General features: G+C 41.8%; 1 protein-coding gene across 1 annotated transcript; it reads left to right on the forward strand.

Moving 5' to 3' along the window:
* Positions 1–1160: 1160 nt before the first annotated feature.
* IL2RB (interleukin 2 receptor subunit beta) lies at positions 1161–13532 on the forward strand. Its single transcript, XM_044678330.1, has 10 exons — positions 1161–1181; positions 3158–3272; positions 4584–4698; positions 5405–5483; positions 6074–6176; positions 7845–7993; positions 9410–9580; positions 10841–10944; positions 11669–11753; positions 12191–13532. The coding sequence occupies exons 1-10, from the start codon at positions 1161–1163 to the stop codon at positions 12932–12934; spliced, it is 1686 nt and encodes a 561-aa protein (XP_044534265.1). The 3' UTR covers positions 12935–13532.
* Positions 13533–21038: the final 7506 nt, after the last annotated feature.

Below are 21038 nucleotides of genomic sequence, written 5' to 3' on the forward strand. Positions count from 1 at the left end.
CCTCGACTTGAAATACAGCAATCTTCCCCTTGAACTGCACTGCCTCTCTCTGAGTCTCAGCTTCCTCCTCTACAAACCTGGGTTAATAATGACTGTATTGCCTGAAGTTTAGGGTTACTGCCAGGAAAGTATTTTGTGAACTTTAAAGCATGCACTGAGTAAAGGGGAGTTGATTATTATTATTAATAATAATTCTTATTATTTCATTTTTTTACTCTCCCTCTTTTCCAGGCATAAATCTACCTGATTTCATATCTCCTGCCATTTCTTTCATGCATTACAAGTTGTAGACTCTTCATGGAGGCCTCATTGGGGAATTCTCTCCACCTCTTGGGAGAGGCATACAAGTAAGATGGGGGTCTGATAATTGAGAATCAAAGACAGAAGATCAAACTCAAAGTAAAGAGATTAAGGAGCATGCTAAGGAATCTGCTTTTGCCGATAGTTAATCCAGATTTCTGGGGTTCAGTTTCTTTTTTCTTATAACTCTTACTTTCAATTCTAAGACAGAAGAGCAGCAAAAGCGAGGCAATTGGAACTAAGTGACTTGCCCAAGATCATACAGTTAGGAAGTGTCTGAGGCCAGATTTGGTCCCACTAGCTGTCCCTCCTAGCTAATAATGACAACAGGGAAGATTACCCAATGTTGATTTTGATGATGATAGTTATGGATGATGGGAAAAATAGTTATGGTGATGGTGATGATGATGGTGTAGTAATAATAAGTAAATAATTCCCCTTTCTTTCTCTAGTGTTTATTTTAATACTTACAAAGAACTTCCCTTGTGGAAACCTTAGGGGCCCTAATATATGCATGGTACTGCAGTGGTGATAATGCTAGTGATGATTTATTATAGTGATGCCCATAATTACAATAATAGCTCACACTTTCCCAGTTCTTTAGGGATCACAAAAGTCTTACCTAGAAGGCATGGATGATTTGCAATTTGCATGTCTGAAAGGAGTCCCTGAGCTGAAGCGCTTACAACCCCTTTGGAATGAGTTTACTGTAGACCTGAGTCCTCTTGTCTCTCCTTTTTCAGAGAAGAAGACTACAGTACAGATGAACAGCTGGCCTGATCCAAGACCTCCTCCCCCATTGGTAGCTGAATCAGGAATAAAACTTGAGAGGACTTGAATCTGCTGCAAGGGACCTACTTATGCAACCCCCTTACCAGATGGTAACTGCTGGGATCTTTGTTCTTAGTCGATTCAGTCAGTCAATCATTTTTCAGTCACGTGTGACTCTTCGTGATCCTGTTTGGAGTTTTCTTGGCAAAGACCCTGGCATAGTTCACCATTTCCTTCTCCAGTACATTTTACAAATGAGGAACTGAGGCAAACAGGGTTAAGTGACTTATCTAGGGCCACACAATGAGTAAGGGTTTGAGGCTGGATTTGAACTGAAGATGAGTCTTCCCAATTCCAAACCCAGTACTCTATCTGCCGCATCACCTAAGTGCCCTCTTAGCTAAACAAAATCTCCCAAGCCACTTTTCCCATTCTTTTCCTTGCTCCAACTTTACATGGCTTAAGCATGATTGGAGAGGCTGGAGGCAAATGGTCAACCCTACTGCCTCTTTCCCATCATTCCTACTTCATTCCTTTGAGTACGTTCAAAGAGGCAGCGAGATCCAATATCTGAGCATAGGATTTAGAGTCAGAGGACCTGACTTTGAATCCTGGCTCTGTTACTTACTGAAATCATCTACCCTCTTCCTAGCCTCAGTTTTCCTCTCTGAACATAAGAGGGTGATCAATAACATCTACTGATTCAAAAGTTGAAGATCCTAAAGAGCAGTATGTAATAATGGCAAGAATCCTAGGCTTAAAATCAGAGACTCTAGCTTTGAATGTCGGACCCAACATCATTATTATTATTTAATAGCTAGTTAGGTGATACACAGAATGTTGACCACAGAGTCTGGAAGTCTTGAGTTCAAATCTGCCCTTTGACACTGACTAGCTATATAATCCTGGATAAGTCATTTAACCTCTCTATGCCTCAGCTTCCTCATCTATAAAATGGGGATAAGAACAGAAACTACTTCCCAAGATTGATGTGAGCACATAATGTGATCGATATTTGTAAAGCACTTTGCAGACCCTAAGAGACTATATAAATATTAATGATTTATTATTAGCCCTGTGGTTCTAGGCAACTTAATTTACATCTCTAAACCTTTATTTATAAAATGTGGATTAACACTCTAATTCAATTCAGCAAATATTTATTGAGAACATACTATATGTTACTGTTGTTCAGTTTTTTTCAGTCATGTCTTACTCTTCATGACCCCATTTGGGGTTTTCTTGGCAGAGATACCAAGGTGGTTTGTCATTTCCTTCTCCAAAATTTGAAAGATGAGGAAACTGAGGCAAAGAGAGTTAAGTGTTAATTAATGTCTGAGGTCAAATTTGAACTCAGGTCTTCCTGATTTCAGGCTGCCCCACCACTAATTACAAAATACTTTTTTTTAAAGTGCTGGGAATATGAGTTAAAATCAAAGGGGAGAACTTCAGTTCCTCCTCTTAAGGAATTTACATTCTATTTCAAAGCAATAGGGAAGATACAACATGTGAATAGGATAACTTGTGGAGAGAGCACTCAAAAATAGCATATAATATATCATTGCCTTTTTATGCCTACTATGCACCTCTCCATTCCATCATGGTGATCCGCAACCTGAATACTTTAGATATTGTGGTATTCATTGGCTTATAGCCATGAGGCATCTTCCGAAGAATCATTATATCACAAAGCAGAATCATCACTTAGAAAAGAAGGTTGGGACCACTCAAATCATTGGATGATTTCCCAAAAGAGAGAAGACACCATTTATTGAGAATAAAGGATGGAAAGCTACACGCTCACTTGATATCTTTGTTATGCAGAGGGAACTAGAGGAAGACCCCCTCCCCAAATGGTAGGTAGGTCACCCATGGAGGATTGAAAGGAAGCCATGAACCAGAGTCACACAGGAAGGGGGTGATGATGGAGGCATGAGTGCTATCAGTTTTGATGATGATGATAGTGAAGATAATGGAAGTGACAATGCTCCTGATAGTGATAATGATATTGAAGATTATGACAGTAATAATAGTTATGGGGGTGATAATATATTGGGGACATTATGTCTTCCATTCTCTTTTCTAGGGGCCTCATACTCAACTTCACCCTGTGGGTATGACCACCTATTCTCTTCTTCCATGGTACCTACCTCTCTTCCTCCTCCTCTTTGCTCTTCCTTTGATCCAAGGAGCCTTGAAAGGTAAGGAAATCATGTAGCTGGAGAACTAGTGAAGTGTGCATAGCATTAAACTTGATTTGAAAACCAGGATTTCCCTTTAATACCTCTGTGATCTCAGACACCTCTCAGAATCTCTCTTGGGCACAAATGAGAAGGAGGACCTAGATGGTCTTCCATGTCTGCTTCAGTTCACTGATTCCATTATACATCTGCCCAGATCCAGGGAGGGAGAACCCACCTCCAGCCCTATACTCCAGAACTTAACTCAGCATCCAGCTTGTGTGTATGTGTGTGTGTGTTTTGAGAGTATTCTAAGAAAAAGTCCAGGGTGTGAATTTTGAGGGTTATGGACCATCCTATATACCCTGGAGTCTTAATCAATCAATTAATCAATTAATCAATCAATTAATCAATTAATTAATTTTAAGCCATTACCTTGCATCTTAGCATCATTATTATGTATTGGTAAGAGCTAGACAATGGGGGGGGGGAGTGACTTGCCCAGGATCACTCAGTTAAGGAAGTATCTAAGGCCAAATCTGAACCCAGGACTTCCTGTTTTTAGTCCTTGCTCTCTTTCCACTGAGCTATCTTGCTGCCCCAGCTAGAAGTCTTCTTAATAGATTGAGGAGTTGACACTAGGTTAGGACAAGAGTAGAGAAGACCAGAGGATACAGATGAGAAGACTACTTAACACTCTTCTAGAATGACTAAATCCAATGTGGGCCAGTGGGAAAAGTGTTGAATTTGGAGTGAGAGAACTTGGATTCAGATCTTAGTTCTACCATTTGCCATTTTTATAACCTTAGGAATTATTTTTTAAATTTATTCCATAAAATTTAAAATTCACTCACTCTATAGTTTAAATTTAAATTACTCCATAGCAGATTTCTCTGAGTTTCAGTTTCCTTTGTTGAAAATTGAGAGGGTTAAAACAGATAATCTCTAAAGGTCCTCTCTAACTCCATACCCTGTGAACTGTGAAAAATTCTAGTGCAGATGTCCCTTAAAATCCTCTACAGCTTTGATTAAGAGAAAGAATCCAGAAAGGGCAGTAAGGAAGCCTGGGTTCTAGTTTTGCTCTGAGCCACATATTAACTATGTGACCTTGAGCAAGTCACAGAGTCAGTTCTGGAACTCAATTTTTTCACCTCTCAAATGGGGATAATGACTCCTACCCCTTTGAGTGTAGAGTTATTTGCATTGAGAAAGGAAAAAAATAAATCCATGCCCCAAAGGGAAGGACTGATGATGGGAATAAGTAGGTGGTAAAGGCTAAAGGATTCTGCTAGGATGATTTTAAGCCTTCGTTGGCGACTGGATTTCTTCCAGACTCTTCTCAGCTCTCTTGCTTCTATAACTCAAGAGCCAATATCTCCTGCACCTGGAGCCCAGAGCCTACCCAGAGTTTTGAGCAGTGTCGGATCTATGCCAAGTCCAAGTCTCGGTAAGAACTGGCAGCCATTAATGCTTCTTCTGTCTCCCATGTGCTTTCCCTGCTGGCCCTTCTATTCACAATGAGCTATTTTCAGGACTGCTTTTCCTCTCTTGCCCACTGTCAGCTAAGCTAGAACTGAAGGTGATAAAGAAACCATATAATGAGGCTCATTCAGCTTTATTCTACACATGGTACGATGAAGAGTAGACTGGCCAGGTTGGGGCTTCCCAAGTGGAAGAGGCCAGAGTCTCCATTTGTATATACCATATCCCATTTTAAGAAATTCTGGTGGCTCCCTCTAACCTCCTGAATCCAACCTCAAATCCTATTTGGCTTTCAAAGCCCTTCAAAACCAAATCCCTCTCATCTTTTTATACCTTAAACCACTCTTTCCTCCTGTTTACTCTGTGACTCAGTGACCCTGGCCTGCTTGCTGTTCTGCTTACAACATACTCCATCTTCCTATCTTGAGAATTTTCACTGGCTCTCCCCCACCTCCCACCCCATCCCATGGCTGTAATTCTTTCCTTCCACGTCCCAGCTTTCTTGGCTTCTTTCAAATTCTGCCCTCGAGGAGTTCACAGTTTAATGAGGGGAGTCAACACGCTAACAACTGTGAATAAACAAGACATAGACAGAATGGACCAATCCCTCCCCCAAATGCTTCTATTTCTGACTCCATAAAACAAGATTTCAAAAATATTTTCCTTGGCAGGACAGAGAACCGAAGCTGTGAACTTCTCCAGGTGGGGTCAGCATTCTGGACCTGTAACTTGATCTTAGGAGAAATCCATGTGAGTGGCTCGAACCCATTAAGGGATGAGATGGAAGAGAGGGTGAGGGGAGAGAAAGTCTCTGGGCAAGAGGCAGATTCTTTCTATATCCAGATCGACAGCAAGCGGACCTGTCTTCAGATCTGGGCTCTTCCACTTACTATTTATGTGAACATAAGAAAGACCCAGCATCTCTGAGCTTCAGCTGCCTCGTTCATAAAAGGAAGGGCTTAGATTAAGTTACTTTTTAATCTTATTTTATTTTTATTTTTTGATTAAATTAATTTTAATCACTTCTAGCTTTCTAGTCTTAAACCTCTGGTGGTTTCTAACATCCCAACCTTCTAGACCTCCTCCTATTCCCATATATGCAATAATCTCTCGATATTAGGCAACCATAATGGGAATAGCATGTCAAATGGCTGAAGGTCCATTGAGACACTATAGCCACGATCCCCAGAACCTATGAATACAATGTACGGAGAGGGGGAGTCTATACAGAGCTTTGGTTGTTTATTATTGATGATGCGGGTCCACTTTCCCCCAATCCTTTCCTTTTTGGACCTGACTTTAGGACCACCCATTGCAGCTCCGATCTCTTTTCCTTCCAGAGTCAATCTCTGACCTTTGCTGATATCATGGTCATGACAGTGAGCTGTCTAATGGGAGAACAGAGGTTGGTCATGGAAGAGGAATTCAATCCCTTTCAGAGGAGTGAGTGAAGGGACCCTGGGTTGAGGGATCAAAGTTAGGGTGGGAGATTATGGGCTCAACTTTTTTTTCCTTCTTTTGAATAGGGGTCTTAAATCATACTCCTCCTCCCCAGGACCTGCTCCCCAAGAAACCACACATTAAAGAAACTAAGAAGCAAGAGTAAAAACCAGGAGCTAGATATCAAAGGGCTTGAGTTCTAATTTTAAAAAATGTCACTCCTAAGTTGTGTGACCTCAGGAAAATCATTTCCTTCATTGGACTTCAGTTATTTCACATATAAAATGGAGAATGGGAGGGGAGAGAGAGAAAGAGAGACAGAGAGACAAAGACAGAGACAGATACAAAGAGAAACACTCAGAGATGGGCAGGGAGAGAGGGAGAGAGAAAGAGAGAAAAAGAAGAAGAGAGAGAGAGGGAGAGAGGGAGAGAGGGAGAGAGAAGGAGAGAAAAAGAGGAAGAGAGGGAGAGTTGGAGAGAGAGACACAGAGAGACAGAGAGAGAGAGAGAGAGAGAGAGGGAGAGAGAGACAGAGACAGAGANAATATCAGACTGCAAGGCTAGGGAGGGGCCGGGATGAAAGGCATCAACAGCCTCTGCCTCCAAGAAACAAATAGAGAAGTGATTCTGTAGAATGCCCCACAAATGAGTCTTTTTCATTAGTTTTAAAAGGAATGGAAAATCTTCTATCTTGCCAAGTGTAGCCGAAGAGATTTCTTCATCCTCAGTAACTTCCCAGTGAAACCGAGACGTGGGTGGCCCCTCTACAGAGGCCAAGAGCTAACAAAGGTGGAATTGAATTCATGAATGGAGAGGAAAAGGAACAGATAGATAAACAGATCCAAAGAAAAGAAGGAAGAATAGAAGAGAGGGAGGAAGGAGAGAGAGGGAGAGAGAGAGAGAGAGAGAGAGAGAGAGAGAGAGAGAGAGAGAGAGAGAGAGAGAGAGAGAGAGGAAGGGAGAGAGAGGGAGGGAGGGAGGAAGAGGGAGAGGGAGAGGGAAAGGGAAAGAGAGAGAGAGAGAAAGAAAGTCAATTCCTCCTGTATCTGACCAGTAGGAAGAACTCATGTAGAAGTCATGATATCAATGACAGGCAAGGTCTAGGCTTTGTACTCTGCATTGGTTCTGTGTCCTTCTCTTCATGCTCCTTTTTGATCCTTAAACTCATCCTCCTGGCCTAGGAATTAAATGTGGTTCGAAGGGTCTTCCCATTTCTGAGGTTCTAGGATTCTTGGACTGTCTTAGCCAATGCCTCTCTGTCGTCATTTTTTAAAAAAATTTAAAACCCTTACCTTCCATCTTGGAGTCAATACTGTGTATTGGCTCCAAGGCAGAAGAGTGGTAAGGGTAGGCAATGGGAGCTAAGTGACTTGCCCAGGGTCACACAGCTAGGAAATGTCTGAGGCTAGATTTGAACCTAGGACCTCCCATCTCTAGGCCTGGCTCTCAATCAACTGAGCTACCCAGCTTCCCCCTAAGTTAGTTTTTCTCATCTGAATTACGTACTTAAACTTTGGCCATGACAGAGGCCAGAGCACCTAGATGATGGGGGCAGTTGTCCAGACAAAGCAGATGGAATGGGATGGACAAAAAGCAAGAGGGATTAGCTGAGCTTTACTTGAGAAGTTTCCTCCCAGCACCACCAACTTTTCCTGTCTCTTTCTCCTTCAGTTCGACTGATGGCCCTCAGTGACCTCTCTCTAAACCAGCAAGAAGAACACACCTACAACGTGTCCTGGGGAGTTCCTGTATGCTCCCATTACCTGAACAAATACCTGGTGTTTGAGGCTAGATATCGGATTCAGGGAAAACCCTGGGAGGTGAGTATTGAGGCTCTGGGCTCCATAGCTCTGTCCTCCTTAATCCTTTGAGGCTGCTCCCAACTCTTCTCCCCTCACTCTTATTACCCAGCCTTTCAGAAGCCAGGACATTTTGGGGTAAAGTCTATACTTGCCTAACCCTCTGTGTAGCCTAATCCCACCTCAGTTTATTGCAGTCATGTCAGAGCTGGAAGGGAAAATCCTCAAAAAAAATCAAGTCTAGGAGTTCTTATCCCATGATCCAAGTGGTCCATGGAGAATTTTCAAAGAGCCTGGGAACCTGAATGGTAGAAAATAGTTCTTATATCAATGGAATTGTTTTCCTTTGTAATCCTATTTTTTATGCACTTGAAACTATCATTCTGAGAAAGGGATTAATAGACTTTATTGACTTGACTAGCTGAAAGGTCCAGGACACCAAAAGAAGGTAAAGAACTTCTCTAGAATGCAGGCTACTTTAGGAGAACCAGGATTAAAGAGATGAGTGTTCTGCTTTGGGCTGTTATTATGGGAATTACTCCCACTCCTCCTTTTCCTACTTCTGTTCAGGACCCTTCTTCAGGCTCCTTAGCCCTCTTGTGGTGATGGACAGTTTAAAGCAAAAGTTCTTAATATAGAACCCATGGACTTTTTACAAAAAGAATTTGGAGAGCTATTTCTAGATCATCGGTGTTCTTTGGAAGCCTATACATGTAAGAACGTGATTCTGGGAAGTCGATAGGCTTCACCAGACTTCACCCAAGGTTTCCAGGACACATACAAAAAGGCTAAGAACATAGATTAAAGGTGGACCGATGGATGGAAGGGTAATCACAGCAGAGGCAAATTGGCAGAATGTCTAGTCAAGAAGACCTGAACTCAGGTCCCACTTTTCAATGCCCAAGCAACTCTCTAAGACCAGAAGTTTCAGAGTGGATGCCAACCTTGATTGGCATAGTTGAGAGACCTGGCCTTGAGTAGTTGGAGAGATGAAGACCTGGGTTCGAATCTAGATGTGGGCACATACTGGCTGTGAGTCCCTGGACATATCCCTTCATCTCCTAAACACCTAGCCAACTCTCTGAGCACTACAATTGACTGAGAAAATACCCAACTGTACTAGATGAATGGAGCTTCCTTACCTAGAGTTCTCTATGAGAATGAAATCATCTGTCAGTTCCAAAATACAGTATAAGCTACAAAGTAATATATAAGAATTATTATTGTTAATGAAGGCATCTTGTTTCATTGTTCAGTTTGTATATAGATTTGTATACATCTACATGAACAAATTGTCTCTTTCATAGAACATAAACTTCTTAGATTGATGATTGCTTTATATGGCATTTGTTCCTGCTCTTTGTATTCCCGGTGCCTAGTTGAGCACTGTTCTGGGCACATGGGCAGCTACTTAATAAATTCATTGGTCATTTGCAGGAAGCCACCGTGTTGTCCATAAAGCAAGATCAGAGGTGGGTCTGCATTGAAAAGCTCTCTCCTGACACGGAGTATGAATTCCAGGTCCGAGGCAAGCCTGAAAGGAGGGCATCTGCAGCAGTCTGGAGCCCCTGGAGCCAGACCCTGGTCTTCCGGACAAAACCACAAGGTGTCTAAGGAAAACATCATTTGGGGGGCCGAGAGGTGGCTCAGTGGATTGAGAGCCAGATCTGGAGATGGGAAGTCCTGGGTTCGAATATGTGGGACCCTGGGCAAGTCACTTAACCTCCATTGCCTAGCCTGTACCACTCTTCTGCCTTGGAAGCAATGCACAGTATTGATTCTAAGACAGAAGGTAAGGGGCTAAAAAAATTATCAAGCACCTACTATGTGCCAAGAACTGTGATAGTGGGCACTGGGGATACTCCTGTGTTCATATTCCCTTCAGTGATAGAGATCAGAGGTCTTTTCCATCTGCCTCCTCTGATCACCTCTTCTCCATTTCCCTCCCTACCACCAACATTTTCTGTGAAGAATCTGTCCTGGTATCTAGCAGAATTCTAGTTCTCATAACATGGTGCAGAGAGCACTGGGAGCCTTTAGTGCAGGGAATACCACAATGAAAAATGGAATAGGGAGCAGCTAGGTGGCTAAGTGGACTGAGAGCCAGGCTCAGAAATAGGAGGTCCTGGGTTCAAATTTGGCCTCAGATACTTCCTAGCTGGGTGGCCCTGGGCAAGTCACTTAACCCCCATTGCCTAGTCCTTACTGCTCTTTTGCCTTGGAACCACTACACAGTATTGATTCCAAGATGGAAGGTGAGGGTTTTAAAAAATGAAATAATCTTTGCCCTGACAGTGCTTCCAGTTTCCTGAGTCTGTTCATGTGAGCCTCCCTAAAGCTCTGCTACTATTTTTTAGCTGTATGAATCAGTCAATAATCCTTATGAAGTGCCTACTACATATGAAATACCATGCCAAGTTCTTGAGATACAAGAAAAGACAGTCCTTGCTCTTGGAGAGTGACATGAGCAAGCCAATTCATCTGTATGAGCCTCAGTTTTCCCTTCTGTAAAATGGAGATAATTTTTAGCTGCTTACAGGATCACAATGAGGAAGGCATTCTGTCTAAATTGGAACTACAGAGGAAATTCATTCACTTGGTTTGGAGCTGAAAGACCTAACTCAATTCTGATCTTGGTTCTGTCACTCGCTGACGAGTTAGTGAGACCTTGGACAGCTTACTTAAACTCCCTAAGCTTCAATTTCCTTATTTATAAAATGCAGTAGTAAAATGTATCCTATTGATCTTATAAAGTCCTAGATACATCTATATGGGGTCTGGGTGGCATTGGACCTTCTCCACATTATGTGTCCTGATATTTGACTTACTTCCATTTTGCTAATTCCTTTTTTTCTCCTTTTCTCAGAGTCTACCTTCAATCACTGGCTGCTCCATTTGATTATGGGTCTTTGTGGCACTGTGGCCATCTTCCTCGTGTTCCTAGTGGTGTATAAGTGGTACCCCCAGAAATGGTAAGAGATTCTGCCCTACCTTCCTGCCTAGATTCTTCTGTCCCTCACTCTGTGCCATCACTAGGCAGCCCCACCCCTTCCCTCTTCCTTTTCCCTGGAAAGCTCCTGGTTGTCTCTGATTAAGAGTAGAGAAGAGTCTACCCTTTCCCTTCATTTGGCCCATGGGTGGGTGGAGGATCTGGGCTTGAGATCTTGGAGAAAAGGTTGTGGGAAGAAGAATGGGAGCCAGGTGTTCAGAGGGAGTCCCTGATTCTCTTACACTCAGGGCATGTGCACACACATGTACATATATGCATAGAATTCTACACATATCCATGGATGCCCATATCTACACAAACGCTTGTAGGCATTATGCTTGTGCCAGTGTTTGTGGGCAGGTGAATTGTTCCCATGCTTTTATTTGCATTTGTGTGTGTTTATAGATGTTGAAGGATAGGGGACTGCTATGTGGGTACCATGTTTGCAGACATCACGCATGTGTGTTTTTATGCATTGACATGCACTTGTGTATCTCACTGTGTGCATTTATTATATTTGCATGTTCATGGGCATGGCTCTGTGTGTCCATGTACATGCATAGACATGAGTTTCTCCTCTTAGTCCTGATGACAATTGTCTGCTACTTTTTTAAAAAGAACTCCAGGAAGAAGGGAGGGTATGCACAGGGTTAGAGACATCCTACATCTTTGTCCATCCTCTCTCATCCTCGCTTTCTTCCCGGCAGGCTGAAGAAGATTCTAAAATGTCACACTCCAGATCCTTCCAAATTCTTTTCCTCACTGAGCACAGAGCATGGAGGAGATTTCCAGGTATAGTTGCATGCGGGTGCAGGTGCTTGTAAAGGGGCAGGGTGGCAGTAGGGATCGGTACTCTACTTGAGGGCATGGTGGCAGTCCAAAGTGTGAAGGGTGACTTGGTTAAGACCTTTCTCACAAGGGCTATTCTACTCTTCTTCTCTTCAACTCTGTGCCCGCTGTATAGTTCTTCTGCCATGTTGTGTGCATACAACAGCTGGCACCATGCTAGGAATATGGCTAGAGAGTGCCGTGTGGTGAGTCTGGGACTCACTAGATACATGCTAAATTCTCACTAACCAGAAGCACAAAGCTCCAGCGACGAACTGGGCCCTGGGAATAGGGGAGAGAATCCTAGACTTGCTCACATAGCTAGTAACTAAGTGTCTCAAGTGGGACTTGAAGCCCTTTGAGGAATGACGTGTTTTATGTTCTTTTCTCCCCTCTGGCAGAAGTGGCTTTCTTCTCCTTTTCCTACGGACTCCTTCTCCATCAGCATTTTGGCCCCAGAAATCTCTCCACTGGAGGTGATGCAGAAGGAAGACCCAAACCTGGGCTTGTTGCTTTCCAAGGAACTGGTTCCAGCCTATAGATCCCCAGAGACCAGTGGTCATTCCCTCTCCAGCTGCTTCACCAACCAGGGTTACTTTTTCTTCCACCTTCCTGATGCTCTGGAGGTTGAGTCCTGCCAGGTATATTTCACCTATGAGCCTTTCAATGAGGAAGAAGAGGAGAACAAAGAGGAAGGGGATCGGGGCTCCCTAATGCCCCAGCTGCACCCCGGTGGCCCTGAGGATGACTCATACTGCACATTCCCCCCTGGAGAAGACATGATCCTCTTCTCTCCCAGGCTCTTCCAGGGCCCTGGGAATAATCCGGGACCCCAGAGCATCTCTTTCCCAGGAAAGGAGGCCCAGAAGGAGACTTTGCCCCCTGAAGAGCACACAGCTACTATACCATCTTGTGACCCCTGTTTCTCAGCATCCCAGAATTCCTTGGACTCAAGACCTGAATCGGTCCTGGATGGGAGCCTTCTTCTAGGCTCTGGACTTGGGCCTGTCCCTCCCTTTCCCTGGGATGTTCCCTCTGCAGCAGACAAAACTCATGCTGTCTCCTCTTCCTACCCAGGCCTGAACACTGGTGCCTATCTCTCCCTGGGAGAACTTCAAAATCAATACCAGGGCCATTCAGCCTAACCAGACGGACTTCTTCAAGAGAGGATAGGCAGAAGAGGTAGGGAAGATCCTCAAGGCTCAAGATAACTCCCGGATAAAGGGCCAAGAAGAACTATTTATAAGCAACAGACTGGATTTGGTGGATTTGGCTTCAGAGGACTAGGGGGCATACCCTGGGTTTATTTCTTATTACCTCCATGAACTTGATCAAATCCCACATTTGCTTTTCACCTGTAAAATGAAGACCTTAGGAAACAATGTCAATAATAGATTGGATTAAAGATATAAACTTGGACGTTATATTATTCTGAGAGGTACTATAAACAATGAATTATTTCCAGTATCTACATATATACATCGAATGGCATGAAATCTAACTACTTAAAGAAAAAGCTAAAAAAAGTTCTAGGGACAAAGTCAAATTATAATAGTGGGGGATCTCAATGAAACCCTTTTCTGACACACAATCCCCCCAAAAAAAAAGTCAAAAAAGAAAATAAGGTCATAAGTAGAATTTCTATGTTAGATATAATAGAGCTATTATGGGAATAGAAAGGAGAATACGTATGCTAATATGTCTATGGAATCTTTACAAAAATAAACCATGTTATCACCTCATAAAACCTCAGCAATATAGAAAATCAGAAATTATTTTTAAAGGATTTTAAAGGCTATTAAATATATCCTTTACTGATTAAAATTCAATAGAAATTATATTTGACAAAAGACTATAAAGAAATTATTAAAATTTACTAGAAATTAAATGATTTAACACAAGACAATCTGTATGTCAAAGAACAAATAATTAAAATGAAATAACTATGAGGAGATATTTGGGGGAGGTAACCAAAGTAGTACTTAAGGGAAAATCTATAAATTCAAATAGTGTCATCAGCAAAAGAGAAATAGAAGAGACCATATTGGACTTAAAACTAAAAATATGAGAAAACCAACAACATTTTAAAACTCTTTTTAAAAAGAGGAAAATTAAATGACCAGTTTTTAAATTAGCTTTATCTATGCAAATTGAATTGTAAATTCAAAAGGATAATTCATAACAAATGAAGATGAAATCAAGGAAATTATTAGAAAATAGTTTTCCTAAAATATGTAAATAAAGCTGATCATTTAAGCGCAATAGACGGCTATCAACAGAAATGTAAAATGCCCAATTTAATTGAACAAGAAATAGAAAATTTAAGTAACCCAATCTTTAAAAAAGAAATTATACAAGGTGTAAGTGAACTCCCCAAGCAAAATAAACTTTAGAACTAGCTGAATTTACATGTGAATTCTGTCAAGTATCTAAAGAACAACAAATTCCTATATTATATTAATTGTTTGCAAAAACTAAAAAAAAGGAAAAGGATCCTACTAAATTCCTTCTATGACAGAAAGTATGATCTTGATATCTAAACCAGTGAAAGTCAGAAATAGACACTAAAAATTGAAGAAAACTATAGGCCATTATATATCCCTAATGAATATTGGCACAAGTAAGAAAAAGAAAAGAAAAGAAAAGAGGTTACAGTTGAACTGAGAATTCAAGGTTAATTCAGTATAAGGAAAATTATGTAGTAAACCATAGCAATGACAAGAAGGGCAAAAACCACAATTATATCAGTATGTTGAAAAAAAAAAAGTTTTGAAAAATACCATGCCCATATCTGGGGCAGGGGAAAGAAAATAGCAGTAAATGGAACTTTCTTAAAATGGTAAGTAATATCTATCAAATACCAAGCATCAGAATTACATTGAATGGAGCTAACAGAGTATATTTCAGCAGGATCAAGGATATAGAATATCCATGATCACCACTGCTATTTGATACAGTCCTAGAAATGCTATCTAGCAATAAGACTAGAAATATAGATTGAAGAAGCAAATGTAGGCAAAACCCCCCTACAATTATCTCTTTTTGCAGATTGTGTGGTGGTTTATTTAGAAAACCCTAAGGAATCAACTAAAAATTCATTGAGATAATAATTTTAACAAAGTTGCAGGATACTAAAATTAATTCATTCAAATCATCTGCATTTCTGTATATTATTAACAAGATCTAGCAGGAAGAAATAGAAATAACTATACATGGGAATCTACCAAGTAAGATGCAGGAACCATATGAACAAAATTATAAAACTTTTGGGAAATAACAAACCTAAATAATTGGGAAAATATTAATTGTTCATTAGTAGTTTATGTTAATAGAATAAGGATAATACTACCTAAAATAATTTACTTATTCTGTATCATACCAGACAAACTTCCAAAGCGTTGCTTTATTGAGCTAAAAAAAAAAAAACTATTACAAAACTTATCAGGAAGAACAAAAAGTCAAAAACATCAAGGAAATAATGGGTAGGGGATTTGGGGGGGGAGTAAGAAGAGAGTCTAATAGTACCAGATTTCAAAGTACAAATGGATTGAAAAAAATAGAAAAGTTCACTGGACAACTAGCATTAAGAGTTAACATGGCAAGGACTGCAGGAGAGGAAACATATAAGAAAAGCAACTGCTTCAAGCATGGGTCGGGGCGGACATGATTGAGGATGTGGACCCGAAACTACCACACCAATGTAACTACCAACAATTAGGAAATTGGTCTTGATCAAGGACACATGACAAAACCAGTGGAAAAGTGCGTCGGCCATGGGTGGGGGGAGTGCGGGGGGTGAAGGGGAAAGTAGGAGCATGAAACATGTAACCATGTTAAAAATGATTATTAATAAATGTTAAAAAAAAAGAGTTAACATGGCTATATAAAGTTTACAAAATGCTTTACAAATTATTATCACATTTTTGATCCTCACAACAACCCTGGGAGGGAGATGATTTTATTACCCCCATTTTACAGATGAGGAAACTTAGACAAGCAGAGTTCAAGTAATTTGCCCAGGTTATACCGGTAGTAAGCATCTGAGGCTGCCTTTAAACTTAGCTCTTCCTGACGCCTGTTGCAATGCTCTATCCACTGTGGTACCTAAACATAAATTAAATCAACTCTAGTTACACCTCTCACCTATCAGTTTGGCAAAGCTGACAAAAAGGAAAATAAAATGTTTGGAGGGAATGCACGAAAACCGAACACATTTATGCACTATTGATACTGCCATTCTGCAAAGCAAATTGGTACTGCCATTCTGCAAAGCAATTTGGAATTAAGTCCCTGGAAGTCACAAAACTGAGCCTATGCTTTGACCCATGAATACTCGGATGAAACCAAAGAGATATCTTTATTTCTTTTGGTTTGCTAAAAAAATGTGTGGTTGCTGCTTTCTTAGTAGTTAAAAAAAAAACTGGAAACCAAGGATGTGTCCACCTACTGGGGATGAGCTAAACAAATCATGGGATGTAAATTTAATGGAATGTTATTACACTATAAGAAAAGATAATATGGATAGTTTCAGAGGATGTTGGGAAAACTCATATGAAGTGCTACAAAATGAAGTCAGCAGAACCAGGAGAACAATTTCTAGTTCAAAAATGACAACATTATAAAAGCAAACACCTCTGCAAGATTTAAAGATTTTGATCAACTCAATATTCAACCATGATTCCATAGGATCAGTGATGAAGAATACTGCCCATCGCCTGATAAGAGAAGTCTTCACTCAGGATACAAAATGAGCCATATTTATTTTTTGGACTTGAACTGTAGGAATTTATTTTGCTTCACTATGCACAGTGCTTACGAGGATTTTGTTTTTCCTTCCCCCCCCTCCACCACCAAAAAAACTGGGGTGGGCTTGGTGGGACATGAAAGGAAAAGAGAATAAATGTTTATTCATTGAAAAAAAAAAGTAGAAACTTCTCAACTGTGTAAGCTTGGGTCAGTCATGTAAGCCCTACTGTCTGGACCACACCACTCTTCTGCCTCTGAGCCAATCCATAGTATTGATTCTAAGACAGAATGTAAGAGTAAAAAAAAATAATAATAGCATAAAATTTTTTAATGAGTGGGTTGGATTTAGGTGGATTGTCAAGACCCATTCAATCATTTCAGTTATCTGATTCTTTGTGGCCCCATTTGGGCTTTTCTTGGCAGAGATATTAGAGTGGTTTGCCATTTTCTTCTCTAGCTCATTTTCCAGGTGAGGAAACTGAGGCAAACAGGATTAAGTGACTTCCTAAAGATCACCTAGCTATTAAGTGTCTAAAGCCAGATTTTAACTCAAGAAGAGGAGTCTTCCTGACTCCAAGTCCAATGCTCTATCCACTGTGCTACCTAGTTCTAAATACTATGATTCAAATGACCAGAATTCAGAAAAATCCTGATGCCATCATTCCTGGTCTCTGTGTCCTACTACCCCTGAGATCATTTCTAGGCCTTGGGCTGGAGCTTTCAGGGGGACCCGGGAGCATTCCAGAAACACGGGGCCTTCCCTTCCCTCTGCCCTCTAGCTAGATACTTGAGCCAGCCCCAAGGGGCCCTGCCAGCTGGGTCTGAGATATTGAGAGCCTAGCCCCCAGCAGGTGGAAAGTGGGGAGAAAGGCCCAGCTCGGGGCCCTGGAGGATTCTTTGTCCAGATATGGAGGGTGAAGGATTCCAGGGGGAGAGAGGCTGAACAGATGGAACGAGTGAGGGAAATGAAAGGGGAGATTGGGGAAACGGGGGTCCAGGAGACACAGGGTAGGTTCCCTTGGGGACAAGACCAGGTGGGAAGTAGAACTGGCTTGGGTTGCAGAGCTGAGATATGGAGATCATTTGAGAATAGAGCTGGTAACTGAGCACTTCAATGGAGGGCCACAGAAGGGTTTGCCAGATGGAGAGGGACAGAGCGCATCATAAAAAGGAAATAAAACTGCCAAACCTGAGGATGAAAGAGGGGTGCCAAGATGGGTGGAGCTCTCTCAGTTCTTTCTGATTCATCCTTTGCTGGGCAGACCATAATTCTCTGGATCCCCCAGACTGCCCCTTGCTCAGCCAAACCTACTCTTCCTACTTGCAATATTCCCCATTCTCAAGATGATGTCAGGGAAAGAGCTCTGAGCTAGTAGCCACAAGGATTGGGTTCTAATGGTGAGGTATAGGAGACAGAACACTAATTAGACTTGCAATCAAAAATATATGGTTTTCAGTTCCTAGCTGGGTGACCCTGGGCAGGTCCTTTAGCCTCCCATTGCCTGGCCCTTACCACACTTCTGCCTTAGAACCAATATTCAGTCTTGATTCTAAGATGGAAGGTAAGAGTTTAAAAAAAAAGAGGGAGAGAATATCTGGTTTTGAATTCTGCCTCAGACACTTGCTAATTTGTGAGGAAGTGGTGGCACTTACTGGGGTCTTCAGAACCTCATTTGTAAAAGATGGGATGGGATTGATGTCCATAGGTCTCCTAGTTATGAACTAGCCATGACTTTGTATCCCCTTTTGCAAATCGCTTGACCTCCCTGGGCCTTGGTTTTGCCATCTATAAAATGAGGTGTTTGGACGGATTGGTTTCTCACTCAAGAACTCTAGATCTCCACGCAGAAAAATCTGAGTTCTTGATGAATAAAGTTACAGAAAGTGACCTTCGGGGCTGTCCAATGAGCCCAACCTTTCCTTTCCATTTCACAGAGGAAGAAGCTGAGACACAGGGAGGAGAAATGATGGTTGCCATGTTAGTTGTGAGTATCACGAGACTCATCGTGGGACAGTTCTTGGAGCTATAGGGAGGCCTGGAACCATGAAAGGGATCCTGGCTGTGTAGGAGTCCCACGACTCAGCCCTCCTTGAGGGGAGCCCCTGGGATTTTCTCTTCTCTTGTGAAAGGGCTTCATATGATGAGCAGAGGGGTTCCACAAAGGGGAGCCTAGAGAAGCGTCAGTGCACCCAAATCATCTGGCAAAAATCACAGATTCTGGAGGGGGGAAAAATGAGTTGATTTAGAGTCAGAGATATGGGTTTCTTTTACAGTGGGATCACTTATTGTGTGATGACCTCGGGTAACCTTCCTCTCCTGGAGATGCAACTTCCTCTTCAGTAAAAATGACCCAGTTAGATGAGATGATCTTTTATCTCCCTCCAACCCTGACATTCCCCAGCCTAAACGAGGTCTTTCCCAACTCTGCCATTGCCTGTTCTAAAGCCCCTCCCAGCTCTGCCATTCTCTCTTCTCAGGGCTCCACCTGCTCTGACATTCTGTGAATTCTGAATTCTGTGAATTCTGAAACAACAGCTACAAAAGTAGATTCTTAAAACCCCAGAGACTCGAAGAAAACAGTGGCCTTCGCGAAGGGGAGAGCACCAGTCTTTTACATGAGAATGTGACCTTTAGCACGAAAGCATCTTTTTCTTTGGGGAATATTGACTCTTTTGGCAGGTGGTATTTCATGGAGTACATAACAACAGACAGAAATCAGAAAAAGGCAGAGATCTTTTCGGAAAACTTTTTATTGATACATTTTGCTTCAACCTTACATATAAATTCCACTCCCTGGGTGACCATGGACCAGTCAGTTCCCTTTCCTGGGCTTCAGTTTCCTCATCTTCCAGATGAGGAGATTGGACATCATGGCCTCTGAGTTCCTTCCAAGTTCTAAGACTATGATTCAAGTTACTGCATCTCTCTTAATCCCTGCTTACTACCCTATAAAATGAGAAAGTTGGAATAGATCAGAGGCTTTCCCCTCTTGTGTGTGCCCCGAATCCCTTTGGCAATCAGAATTATGCTTTAAAATGCACATAATAAAACATAAAAGATGACAACAGAAACCAACTATATTGGAATATTTATCAAAATATATTTTTTAAACCCTTGTACTTCGGTGTATTGTCTCATAGGTGGAAGATTGGTAAGGGTGGGCAATGGGGGTCAAGTGACTTGCCCAGGGTCACACAGATGGGAAGTGGCTGAGGCTGGGTTTGAACCTAGGACCTCCTGTCTCTAGGCCTGGCTCTCATTCCACTGAGCTACCCAGCTGCCCCTTTATCAAAATATTTTTAACATCATTTTGGGTCATTGTGAAGAACCTCTTCTTCCCCCTCTCCTCTCCTTCTCTGCAGGGACACAGAACAGAATCCCCCCAGCCATCAGGGCTGGTGTGTGTGATGTAGTAGAAAGAGGAATGAGGCTTAGTGATCAGGAGGTCTGGGTGTATGTCCCAGCTAGACCAATAACTGAGTGTGGCCTTGGGCAAATCTATAGAGGGAAAATAACTCTGGATTTGGAGTTAGAGGATCTGGGTTCTAATTCTGTCTCTACCATTTGTTATCTGTGTAATCGTCAGCACGATAACTTTCCTTTTCTGGGGCTAGTTTTCCTCTGCTATAAAATGAAGTTAGGTTAGATTATCTCAAAAGTCCTGTTCAGGTCTAAAAAAAAATCTGAGCCTGAATTTCCTTATCTGTCAGCTGAGGAGGTTGGATTTAATAACCTCCAGCTCTAAAAAATATAAACTGAAGTCATTTTCCTTCTCTAGAGCTCAGTTTCCTCATCTGTCAAATGAGTGAACGAATGTATGGATGAATAAATGATAAATAAAAAAACATTTATTAAATGCTTTGTATATAATATATAAAGATCTGTATGTGGTGTATATATGTGTACTACAATTGAATATGGGAAAAAGCCAAGTTTTAGTAAATTTTCTCAGGCCCTTCTCAGATCTAATCCTATGATGTACATTGGACATGACAAATGGCCTTCATAGCTAAGACCAAGACCTCTACTCAGTCCTCGGCAGCGTCTCTTCAGACGTGTCCAGTGGTCTTGGGGGATCCTGGAAATCTACCCTGATCTTCAACCATTTCCAGAAAAGGTGAAAGGCATCATTTCTTGGGGTGGAAGGTGGGGGTGATGGTGAAGAGATTCTAGAATTTAGAGTTAGGAGAGAGCTTAGTCCATTTGGATCAAACCCCTCTATTTACTGATGATGAACCTGAGATGTCAAAATGGCAAGAGGCTCACCCAAAGTGATGCAAGTGGTTGGTGGTAGGCCAGGATTTGAACCTAGGTCCTGGGATTCTGACTCTGGAGCTCTTATCCACTATACTTCTCTGTTTCAAAGACAGGGAATGAGGTAAACAGGTTTTTAGGGCCCCGGGTATCTCTAGACCATCCTTTCCTGGTCCAACTGACCCCTCCTTGTTCTTCTGTGCTAGTATCCCTGTCAGTTTCTTTTCCCTGAGTATGTCCTGCCTGAT

This window comes from Gracilinanus agilis, chromosome 5, assembly GCF_016433145.1.
Source record: "Gracilinanus agilis isolate LMUSP501 chromosome 5, AgileGrace, whole genome shotgun sequence".
NCBI classification, from domain to species: domain Eukaryota; kingdom Metazoa; phylum Chordata; class Mammalia; order Didelphimorphia; family Didelphidae; genus Gracilinanus; species Gracilinanus agilis.